This window comes from Sander lucioperca, chromosome 10 (assembly GCF_008315115.2).
Source record: "Sander lucioperca isolate FBNREF2018 chromosome 10, SLUC_FBN_1.2, whole genome shotgun sequence".
Lineage (NCBI taxonomy): Eukaryota > Metazoa > Chordata > Actinopteri > Perciformes > Percidae > Sander > Sander lucioperca.
In genome coordinates this window covers 27,313,310-27,325,392 of record NC_050182.1, presented here as the reverse complement: position 1 = coordinate 27,325,392, position 12,083 = coordinate 27,313,310, and the positions used below count along the sequence as shown (strand labels likewise).

General features: G+C 40.7%; 1 protein-coding gene across 3 annotated transcripts in view; it reads right to left on the bottom strand.

Annotated features, from left to right (window-relative positions):
• Positions 1–601: 601 nt before the first annotated feature.
• The window catches only part of slc45a4b (solute carrier family 45 member 4b), a 16,953-nt gene continuing 5,471 nt past the window's right edge, over positions 602–12,083 (bottom strand). For 2 of the 3 annotated variants that reach the window (XM_031299128.2, XM_031299127.2), the window contains exons 3-13: positions 10,266–10,454; positions 9,807–9,986; positions 8,722–9,392; positions 8,323–8,472; positions 7,984–8,232; positions 7,674–7,793; positions 7,165–7,264; positions 5,298–5,378; positions 5,023–5,153; positions 3,913–3,981; positions 602–3,632 (exon numbers count right to left, since the gene is read on the bottom strand). In XM_031299128.2, the coding sequence (XP_031154988.1) occupies positions 3,351–3,632; positions 3,913–3,981; positions 5,023–5,153; positions 5,298–5,378; positions 7,165–7,264; positions 7,674–7,793; positions 7,984–8,232; positions 8,323–8,472; positions 8,722–9,392; positions 9,807–9,986; positions 10,266–10,454 (2,222 nt within the window). In that variant the 3' untranslated portion in view covers positions 602–3,350. The remainder of the gene's footprint in view (positions 3,633–3,912; positions 3,982–5,022; positions 5,154–5,297; positions 5,379–7,164; positions 7,265–7,673; positions 7,794–7,983; positions 8,233–8,322; positions 8,473–8,721; positions 9,393–9,806; positions 9,987–10,265; positions 10,455–12,083) is intronic. The other variant, XM_031299129.2, reaches the window with a different exon arrangement.

Below are 12,083 nucleotides of genomic sequence, written 5' to 3'. Positions count from 1 at the left end.
CAATGTTTACGCCTGTCACTCTACTTCCTGTTTCTGTGTGGACGTAGCTATTAACATGCGCATTGATGGTTTGAGGAAGCACAATGCAATATCATACAAAGCATATCATCTATAGAATAATAAAAGACCCAGTAGCCTCCAAGATATTGGTTGTTACTTATACATTTGTAATATCATAATTAGGGTGTACAGTGTCTTGCATAATTTGGAAAGTAAGTCTGCATTGAAAACTTAAGTGGCTAACACGTTAAGTCAAATTATTTAAATTATAATAAAATAGGCGTTAGCAGCTGTAAGCTCCACATTGAAACACTCATACAGTGCTAATATCTCTAAAAAAGAATATTGGAGCCTATGTGGAACTTACTAATTGACAGTCACTTTAAAATGATGTCACCTGATAAAACCAAACTCTTGTCTTAATGATCTAATTTGGTTTTCAGCTTAAGGAGACACCTGTGTGAGTACTAGATAGTGACAGATTCAAAATAAAATAATGTGTGAAAATAACATGTACATTCTTTATCATAGTCATATCATAGTATTCATGTTGAAATACAGTAGCATGTGTGAGCAATTGTCATACAAACACAGACACAAGTGAAGGTGCAATCATTGTATTTTTTTTAAATAATTGGTACAAAAATACCTTGTCTACATTGTACAAGTCTGCCAGCAGCAGCAAAAAAGAACCAAAATCACAAAATCAAACCAAAACATAAAATATATCATTCATAAATTATTAACATTTGTATAAAATCAAAACAATTTCAATAAGCAGGGGGCCTGTTCCAAGAAACTGTTCTTCTACAGTAGTTTGGCACTAAAAATGGAGTTATTCCCCAAGAAAAGCTTCTTCGTAAGATGGAAACATCTCTGAAACATTTAGACCAGCTAAAGTGAAATTACTCATTGAACTAAGTTAATGTAAAAGGCATCAAAGCTGTATGTAAAAAAGAGGATTTGGTTAACCTGCCTGTTTACTGGTCCTCTGATAGAAAAGTGAAAAATAACGTTTTAACGTGTCTACAGATCCCATGACTGTTCTATTTTGATTAACAAAGAATAAGTACCTCATATTGCTTGGAAAACATACTAGCAAAATATATAGCTCCAAAAACTAACAATATTATATACCCTAACCTCTTGTCAACAGGTGCTTTTTAAAAAACAGGCCCAGTACAATTCCCAAGGAACACAATGGCACACAGCCCATGTCACACACAAGCAGAATCTCTGCATTATTTACAGGGATATTAGTGATTGTTTATATCATTTTGCATTAGTTCTCTCAACACTTTCCCTTCAATATCTCATGCAAAAATCCACAGATTGATCCCTTTGTAGTGCTTGTAAATAAGGAGGCCTTAAGTCCTCAGTGAAAGCAATCACACCATAGAAGACACTTTTCTGACATGACAGGCAAAGCAATGGCAAAGCTGCCAGGATACAAGGTCCAAAACAACAAATACAGTGTTGGCATTGCCCATAAACAAAGTAAAGCCTCAAGGTTGCAACAACGATAGACACCTTTCATGCTTGTGCTGTTTTCACTCTGACTTGAACAATCCTTTAAGGAGGAAAGTGAATGAGAAGGTCCTGTGCTTTTCTTTAAGGTTCACTTGGTAATGGTTGCAAATTTGCAAAGATCAGTTGTTGGCCTTGCATAGAAGCGGTCCTCTCTACTATTCAACATGCAGCATTACAGGTTTCTGAAACAGTTTCAGACCATGTAAACCTCCACAATTAAAGAAATAAAGCTCTTATTAGTGAAACTTAAGGCTGCTCTGGGCATTTGCACCAAGTCTAATATTCAGAGTGATGGAGTTCTACTGAAGATAAGCCTTCAAAAAGGACATACTATGCTGTCCAATTAGGACTGGCATAGGTCTGTATAGCTTATTAAACTTAGTATACTGCACTCCGTTTATGACACTGCCAATATGTTAAAGTGTGAGGAGTAGGGAGTATGTTAAACATTGTCTTGCATGCTGCTACATGTTCACAATACTCCTCCACAGACTCTGTGCTACCTCTCATGTTTGTTATTCTGATGTAAACTGAAGCCTTGCAGTATGGGAGGTATTTATCTTCTTATTTGTCCTTACTGTAGGACAGTTTCACAGCTGTCAAATGATGAGCGTGGCACACTAAACTAATGTGGGCTAGTGTAATTTTGCTTCTAATACAAAGTAAAAACAAAAACTGCAATCCCCTTTAACATCAGAGCATTTCTATCCAACTATGTCACCTGTATTTGGAATGTATATTTCAAAACACTTTTTTTCAATAGAAAACAAAACAAATGCCATCATCTAATACAAATCACACTGAAGCATAACACTACTTGAGGTCAAATTTGAGAGATGATACACTACCATTTACAGTGTATATTTACAGTAGTTGCAATGCAAAATCTGTCTTCATTGAGAAACACTTTGCACTGCAATTGGTTTGTAATTTGAATAAAGGAACGTGGATAACAGATCCATCTGCAGACTTAACCATAGTGCCAAAAATACATTGTCACAGCTGCTGGTTTAATTTCTTAACTACATTATGATAAAATGTTTCTTTCAGAATTTTTGTCATTTTCAGTACAGGCAAGAGTTATCAAATCATCATAAAAGGGCACTTCTAACTGCACACTAGCTTGCTATGTAACCAAAATCATAAATGTGAATAAAAAGTGTAGGAACTGTTATGTCTGCAACAAACGTTGAATGCTTTACCTGTAGTTTGGAAACTTTCTGGCATTTATAAAATAACAATATAATATCAAGGTATTCTATTAACAGACATGAACAAATATTAACATATTCAGTCTACATGTAATGCAGAGGTGCATATTTTGCAGCACTATGATTGTCCATTAAGCAGTATATAGAGCAGCTTCTGTGAATTAAAATATCACACTTTACGCAGCATCTGTGTGACAATACTGTTCAGGAGTGAGACAGAAAGTGCTCTGTGTGCTTTCCATTTATGTTTTTCGCAATAAAGGCTTATATTTGTTTCAGTAGTCTGAGCTTCAACAGTCTCGCCAAGTCACTGGTACGTGTCTCTTTGTGTTTTAATGGCTTACTTCCATCCATCTAGCCATCCATTTGTTTTTAGGGTTGAGGTAGCAATAAGACAAACATAGCAGCCCAGAGACTGTTTCTTCTTATCAGTCTTCTACTCCAAAAATATATTATCCATCCAAATCCATCCCACCCAGATATCTGTAGATGGGAGTCAACTGTTCTGCCATGTTTTTCCTCTTTCCTTCTTCAGAAAAAAACAGACATTTGGTTTAACCCTCACATGCTGTGGCCTGTGCTTAGTGAGAAGAAACCTAAACAGAGTCATTAATTGTCTGTCCTCTTTAGACTATCTCCATCTGTGAGACTCAGCAGAGCCAATCTCTGGTCACTGGTCCTTCCTCCATTTGGGTCTGAATCTCCAGGTAAACCCACCAAGCCCTTCTCTAAGCTGGTGGGCTCCATATCAGGATAAATAACGAGGAAACAGGCAGTAAGGAAGCCAAGGAAGGCGCCCCCAGAGGCCACTGCAGGAATGACACGCACACTGCCAACTGCGTCTACCACAGCGCCGAGGGCCGATGCAACCAGAATCTGGCTGATATAGACCTGGAAATGAAAAAATAATAATTCAACACAATAGTATACGCTTTAATGAAACTCATGTTTCCCATAGATTTGTATCAACACCCCTAGAAGTAGAAGGCAACTGAAAATGACACAAATTTAGAATAAATACATTAGTTAATTTAGCTCACAGCCTAAACCATGCTGTCTGGATCAGTTAAAAAAAAGACCAAGAATCACTGTGATCTGTTTGGGTGTTGCTTTATCAACAGCAAAATCTTACATGTCTAAAGGTGATGGAGAAAAAAGTATCAATGCTCACCTGGCAGGATAAGATAGCGCAGTCAATACCAAAACCTCTTCTAGTGTTTGCTGGACTGTGGTGAATGTACTGAGGAGAGGAACAGTAAAGGAGAATCGCATATTAAGCATATTATGTCACTGATTACATCAACGGATTCACTGAAACTGTGGTAGATTTCATTTATAACACAACAGAAGCAACTGTACCCAAAACTACAATTAAATCCTTCCACAACCAGAAACCATGAATTACCAAAACCATCTGCAATGCCATAAACACACACACACTGCCGCCTACAAATTAGGAATACAGTTTGGAGACATAGAGAATTATAAAGCAGCAGCTGACAATGTGAAAAGAGCAGTAAAGGACACAAAATGGGTCTACGGGAAGAAAGTGGAACTACAATTCTAGGAGGGCAACCCCAAGAGTATGTGGCAAGGTCTAAAGACTATGACAGGCTCACCCCTTGTTCCTTGGCAAGTGCTGATGTGTCTATAGCAAGTGAACTAAACACATTTTACAACCTGCAAAGAGTGGTTCCTTTGGCTCAACACACAATAGGCGGTGCCCTACCCTTTAGGATATTTACACCAGGCGTTGCAAGAAAAAGGCTAGGAGATTCATTAAAGATCCAAATCAACCAGGCAAAAGCTCTCCCTGTTGAGGTCGGATACACAGAGAGGCTGAGGAGGAGCTTCTACCCTCAGGCCACTAGGATCCTAAATGAGGACATTGACTAACCCCCCCCCAAATGCAGTATTTGTGTTGCCAGGTAGGGAAAGCGTGCATGGATACGTGTTAGGGCTGTGCTCGATTGAAGAAATTCTTAGTCGACTAACACTCATTCAATTGTATCGACTAATCGATTAGTTGATTTAATCGACAGATCTGTAAATCTGAGTTTCTCCGCAAAGAGTCATGCAAAAGCACCACTTTAATTCTTGTGTTTACCAGAGATGTGCTCGTACGTTTCTTGGAAATAAGTCATTCAGCACGAAAAAAGCATAAAACATGACTAATCGACTAAAGAAATCTTAGTTGACTAAGACCAAAACGACCGATTAGTCGACTAATCGACTAAGAGGGAGCAGCCCTAATACGTGTATTGTCTGTTTGTGTACATACCTCTTTGATTTCATGGTACTGCCCGAGTAATGCATAGGGACAGTAGGAGATACTCAAGGAGATGATGCCCATGCTACTGATCATCACCATGGCAACATAAACATTAGGGAAGATTGCCATAACAGCAGTTCCTAAGGTTAGAGAGATGAAAGCTATTTAAATACATTGTATTTCAATTTATTCTGCATACCCATTAAGACAATATGCAACTGCTCCCAAATCCACTGTGCTTTACTCTATTATTGTCAGCGGTTTACTCTGTTGTAGCAACTGACCTATTGAGAATCCCAGAGTTCCAACAATGTAGACAATCTTAATGCTCAGATCAAAATTATCCAGGTACTTTTGAAGGATTGCTGAGTGGAGAGATGGAAAGAGGGAGGCAGAGAAATATCAATTATTGAAGACAGCATAGTGAAGCAGGTTAGAAAATGGAGGGGAAAAGTTTAATTGTATCACTGACCACTTCTTTTGTATGTAAATACAGCAGTATATACAGAGATTTAAATTTAAATAAAACAGAATTACCGCCTTGCGGTTGTATGCCTCTGCCAACCAGTCAAGTTGCAGTTTACATCCATGTCTGTCCAGACTCATATAATACATGTAGTGAAGACAGGGAGAAGTAATTTAAAGGTCCAATATGTAATATATTTACTGTAATAAATCAAAAAATGACCCCAATGCGTCATCAGATATTAAGGAAACATGCTAAGTTGAAATACTATCTTTTCTGACAACAATGCTAATGCCAGCAATTCTCCTTTTGAAATTTCCGTTCTGTGACGGAATTTCTGTTTGTGTTTTGGCCTGTTTGTTGTTATCAACTGCCCAGTTTGTCAGCCAGGCCGGGTTGCCAAAATAATAGTTGCGTGACCAGAGACGTAACAAACCCGTCTGGGTAAATATTGGAGATGTATTTGAAAGATGGAGACAGCTTAGAGCCCAAAAGGACGCAGAGTTGGCTAATTTCCTCCTGAACAGGTAAGCATTAGCTTCCGGCTAATTTATCACAGCTACTAGGGACGGGCATTTTATGTCATTTCAACATTTATGTAGCTACTCACATTGAATTATATAGCTAGAGTATCCGAGTTGGTTACTCGCAAAAACAACTGAAACACAGCCAGTGAAGTGATCCCGACTGGTCCTGGCTAACGCCGCCATGCTAACCCTGTTAACTGCTAACGTTACCGGAGGACTAGGCAAGCAGCCACGGCTATTTACAACATGTAGCCTGTTCAGCAGCCGTAGCTGACAACGGTGAGTTATTTGAAGCCAAGAGAGGGGGGCTGTAAATCGGAAAGAGAGGACCTTGAGTTTGCAGTGTGTTTAGCGATTGTTGCCGTAATTCTAAGCCAATAAAGTGTGTTCAGTTAGGTGGAAAAGGACGGCAAGGTAGTGGTATTTTTAGCGGTTCCTATCGTGATTCTAAGCCGAGGAAGTGTGTCTGTCTGGCGTGTGGAGAGGATGGCGAGGTTGTGGGATTTTTAGCAGTTCCTACGGTAATTCTAAGCCGAAAAAGTGTGTCTGTCAGTTGGGTACAGAGCTCCACGTGAGCACAGGCTTATATTACTGTCAATATAGCCAGCATCTAACGTTAGCTACTCCGCTGTGCTGTGGAGTAATGTCTGGCTATGTGAGACAAGCGTCTAGCAACATTGTTGTGGATGCTCCGGTATCAGCCTGGCAACCAACGTGAACTTCGAGTCTGGGGAGGAGGGGGCGGGGGAGACGACTCTCTCCAGTATTTTGAATTTGTACTGCAGTAACTATTTTAAACACTAGCTGTCAGTATTACATATTGCACCTTTAATAAAAGGTATGAAGTGTATTTTTTGACAAAATGTGGATGCTTCACACACATCTTCAACCAGGCAGCCCAGAAGATCTATACAATCACCACAGGTTCAAGGTGGGCAGATTAGTATCACCAATTCAGTATCTGACCAAATGTGAAATATGATCACAATCTCCCCTTCTGTTCCTGAGTTATGGCGTTGAATAATTGCCAATAAAGCATTTTTGTAGAACATTATGATTTCGCAGTGAAGTTGACCTGGACAGACAGACGTATGTGCCTCCGGCCACGGCTGTTGCTAGCGCGGAGGCATTAAAATGCAAACAGTGTTTGTGTTTTACCAGAGCAGACAGCAGCAGTAGCAGCATAGACCACCAGTCCCCAGCAGCCCATCTGTACTCCTTTGTGATAGTTAAGTAGCTCTGTGGAATTGGCTGGTGCCTGAAAAAAGCATAATAATTTTGGCAATGTAATTGTAGACTTGTAAACATGTAAATATTTAGCATACATGACTTTGTGTAGCATGCTGGGTTTATTTGTCTGTGTCCCTCTACTATGTGGTCTCCATGGTAGTTTAGTTTAGTTTATTAGTTTATAATGTTGTGGACAGTCCCCCTTAATTAACTGTACAATAAAAGGAGCAGCTTTAGCCTCTACGGCTAATTTCCAGCTGTAGTCTCCGGCCAGCTGACAATAGGCATCCTAAAATACAATTGTTAACCAATTAAAATAAATTACATTACATCTATAATGACAGCAGCCCACAAAATGCAGTCACAATTGTCTTTAAACAATAAGACACACAAGTGTGTGTGTGTGTGTGTGTGTGTGTGTGTGTGTGTGCGTGTACCGTGGGGTCTCCGTGGTAGATGACTTGCCCCATAAAATCGGTGTAAAACACAGCTTCAGCTATAATGGAGAACCATGTGAGGAGGTGACACACACACAATCTCCACAGCTGCCTAGGCATCTACAGAGGACAGAAATGAAACAATGAAGACTTGACATGAATAAGGAATTCCGCAAAAAAAAGTTTGGTTTGTTAATCTGCATCAGTAGACCTTAAATTGTTGTAAATGTGATGCAGTGCAATAGTAAAATAGGAGAAAAAAATACATCAATATTACATATATTAATAGTACATTTGCAATTTACTTCACCTTCAACATGGATAACCAGAGCAGTCGAACAGTTGTACCCTTGTCTGGTCCTCCCTCACTGCTGGAGCCCTCAGATGACAGACTGCTAGCTGACAGCTGCAACTCCCGCCTGTCCCCACACCGCTGGAGTTTACTCAGGTCATTCAAACTTTGGGAGGTGGTAATCGGCCGAGGGCTTGATGGTGCTGTCCTTCGCAGTCGATAGCGCTGTGATCCCACTCGTCCATAGTAGGAGAAAGTGAAGGAGGGCTAAAGAGAAAAAGTCCAACATCAGCTTTTTCACATTTGTAAAATTACTATTACAGAAAGTAATTCAAAAACTGGTAAATGCAATGGTACCTGTCTGTAGAAGGTGTGTGGGTGTGGTCGTGATGAAACTAAGGTGTTGGAGGGCCGGCTCGGCAGCCTACTGGAGGCATGGCTTTTCATTTCATTGGAGTGGTCAGAAGTGGACAAGCCAGCATTGACACCATTGACAGCCTTGACCTGCTGGGACAGGAGAGAAGCACAGACGTATATATTAAAAAGCACAAAGGGAAACTGAAGACATGGGACAACATATCTGAAACCCAGTACAGAAGTTTTCTGTCTCTAAAAAGTTCCATATATTGCCTATTGAAAAAAGGGAAAATAATCACATTCTATTGATCACAAGCTACCCGTAACATTAACATTGTTCTGGCAATGTAACTGCATGCCAAGACAAATAATATCTGCCACTGTAGCAGCTGATTTCACCTGTGTTTTCAGATGTGAGTCCTCTGAGCCAGAACTGATCTGAAGGAGAGAAGGAGGGCCGTTTGTTGGACCCCTAAGCTCAGGCCAAGCTGGATTTGTAGGCTCTAAGACCACCATCCCATCAGTAAGGGCGGGTGGTCCACCGGAAGTAGACGAAGGCCCAATACTGTGGTCTGATGGCTTATAATCATCTTCTAGCTCTCGCTGCAAGCGATGCACCTCTGGCTGGAAAAATTGTGTATCTGGGTCGAGGTCAGAATCCAACTCAATTGTGGCATCTGGCATGGCTAAGACTGAATCACTTTTACTCCGCACTCGCTCCACAGCAAGGAAGTCCATTTCTCCTTCCTCAGGATCTGATCTGTTGCCCTCTCGGGACGGAGCTCGTGCTGAAGCATCCTCCTCTGCAATCACATCAAGTAAAGGTGGAGTGTGACCAACGGCCCTGAAAGACAACTGGCTGGTAGACTCCCCACTTCCTGTGACTTTAAGCTGATTGGAAGGAGCTAAAGGTTGCTCAGGGATACTGAGCATGTGCAGTGTGACAGAGATAATGAAGATGATGCCTGCAAACATGAAGAGGACCTGTTCCTGTGATTTAAATGCTCGGCCCAGAGCTGTGCCAGTCCAGTCTAGACCACCTAGCATGTAGCCCACTGCTCCGCCGAGCCCTGAAGAGACAGGTATACACACAGAAACAAGTCAATTATTGTGCAAAGTCTAAGAAACAAGGACAAGTACAAGCAGCTTCTGAAACTACACTGCCTATGTGTGTGAAACATTTTTAAAACTCACATTCTGAGAAAGGTGTCAAATAATTTGTATATGAACGACAATGTATATGTGACGATGTATATGTAATAATAATAATAATAATCATAATAAATTGAATTTGTATAGCGCTTTTCAAGGACTCAAAGTCGCTTTGTTCGCTGTGTACTACTTATATGCGTTATTAAATAGCTGATATTTAAACAGGTGTATGTGGACAGTGTGTGTGTGTGTGTGTGTGTGTGTGTGTGTGTGTGTGTGTGTGTGTGTGTGTGTGTGTGTGTGTGTGTGTCCATACATGCATGTTGTCTTACCAGCCGAGAAAGCATGAATATTTAGGGCCATATCTTGCTCGTCAGTGTCAGCAACATCAAGAAGGTAAGCTCTGATTGGTCCCTCAGAGGCATCGGCACAGAAATCCAGCACCACCACACCAACTACAGTGAGGACTATGCCTATTGGCTGGCTGCTAGGACTATCACCAACAGAAAGGCCTAACAGAATACCACAAAATGTATACAGATTCAGTCATTTTTTTTATCAGAATGTTTTTATTGAGCCAAAGATTATTGTACAGACAGTAACATAGTTGAATCTGTTGGGACAGACCTGCCCCCACTGCTAAAAAAAATCCTAAAGCAAACACTGATATAAAACAAAAAGAAACTAAATAAAAAAAAACACAATAGACCTTAATTTCCCCATACCATTCCTGTTAAAGAGTAATTATTATAATTTTTAAGTGGTGATCTCCTTTGAAACTTTCTACTCACCTATTAATGATCCATTTAAGAACAGCGCCACTCCCAGCAGCACACCTACACACAGGGCCAGAATGAATGGTCTTCTCCGGCCCCATCGCAGAGTACATCGGTCACTGGCTGAGCCAATCACAGGTGTGAAGAGGAGACCCAGGATAGGACTGAGGAACCAGGTTAAACTGTAATATTGCTCAGGAAGACCTAGAAAACACACAAACAAATTGGTAGATTCAAGACTAAGAACCCAGTCAACGTATACTATTGTTGGACGAGGTGAAGCCAGATTTTTAAATTCTATTTTTAGGAAAGACTTGATATGAAATAACGCTTTGCCTCTCTCTTATTAAATTTGACCACATGGTTAAATAAGCTCTGATAAGATCTGCCAAATGTTTTCATTGCATTTCCTTTGATTTACATGTGTTTTATTATAAACCATGTCTTTAATGCTGACTAACCACTGATGGAAGGACTCAAGCTTCAAAGTTCTTTGTAATAAATTACTCATTCACTGGGCTCTGTTTTGTCCTGCCATCTTGGTACAAAACTCATCAATAAGCCAACCTATTCATATGTGTGTCATGCAGGGACTTGCCATAATAACTAAAAAAAAATGTTTTAATCTCCACAAAAAGGGTGAATGTTTTCCTATGTTCCATTGTTTATAAAAGCATAGCTGAAAAGCCACTTAAGCAGCTTCCTTTACCAACGGCTTTTAGGGGGGCAAAAACAGAGGTGGCCTGTAACAACAACACGGACCGAAATATGCACCAACCAGACAGGAGAATAGTGAAATCACCTCCAGCTGTTGAATGTCATGAGATAGAACTAGGCTTCAAACAACTGTCTCTGCTAGATGACAATATCCTCATTTTCCACCCCTTATAAAGAAGTGTACAAACCTAATGTACTCAAATTCAGTCAGCTGGGGTGAACTGAGTGGTTCTCATGGGAACATGTTACCCAGGCTGCTTTGCTCTGCTCCTGCCTTTCCTCTCCCTTAAGTCAACAAAACAGCAGATGACTATCTTGCAGTAGGAAAAATGTTTTCACTCTCTCTGTTGTCAATGGGACTACAGCAATACTTAACTAATACTAATCCATATACTTAACAATACTTCACCGATTTAGCATTAAGCTTTGTATCAGTAAAAACACTGTAGTATTTTCGAATGACCGTGCTTCCCTCTCTCATGTCCCCCTGAGACGAGAGATCTCTGTATGGTGGGTCTGGAAAAAATCTTCCGATGACGGAAAACGACGATTTTTGCGTCATCGGAAGATTTTTTGCCCAGAGGCAATAGACTACAGCCAGTAGTAGGAGCTACTTCTGCATGTTTTCAACCCACCCATAGTGGGTTGGACTGTCATCTTTACCCGAAGCTTGCCGAAGCAAAACGAGTGTCAGCCATCTTGAAGCTTCGCTAACAGGGAGCTCCGTCTTTTCAGCAGAAAACTTTTACAACAATTATGCGCGTTCAAACTACCGCACATGTGTACCACCGGGATACATTGGTACAGATTGGAGAATATACAGGACACTTATTATAGACGAAATACTCAACACACTATGCGAGCTTCACCTGCTACGGAGACCAGCACCTCAGCCTGCGGTGTCGCCCGATACCGCTAGCCGGGGAAAGGGACCTCGACAGCGGTGTGCAGGAGTGGAAAGCAGCTAGGTGGAAAGCTAACGCTAGCCAGCCACCTGTTCCATCAATCCTGCTTGCAAGTGTCCGCTCATTAGACAACAAACTGGACTACATCCAACTTCAACGAAACTCCCAACGTGAGTTCAGACTGCTGTTTTTGTTGTTGTGGAAACATGGC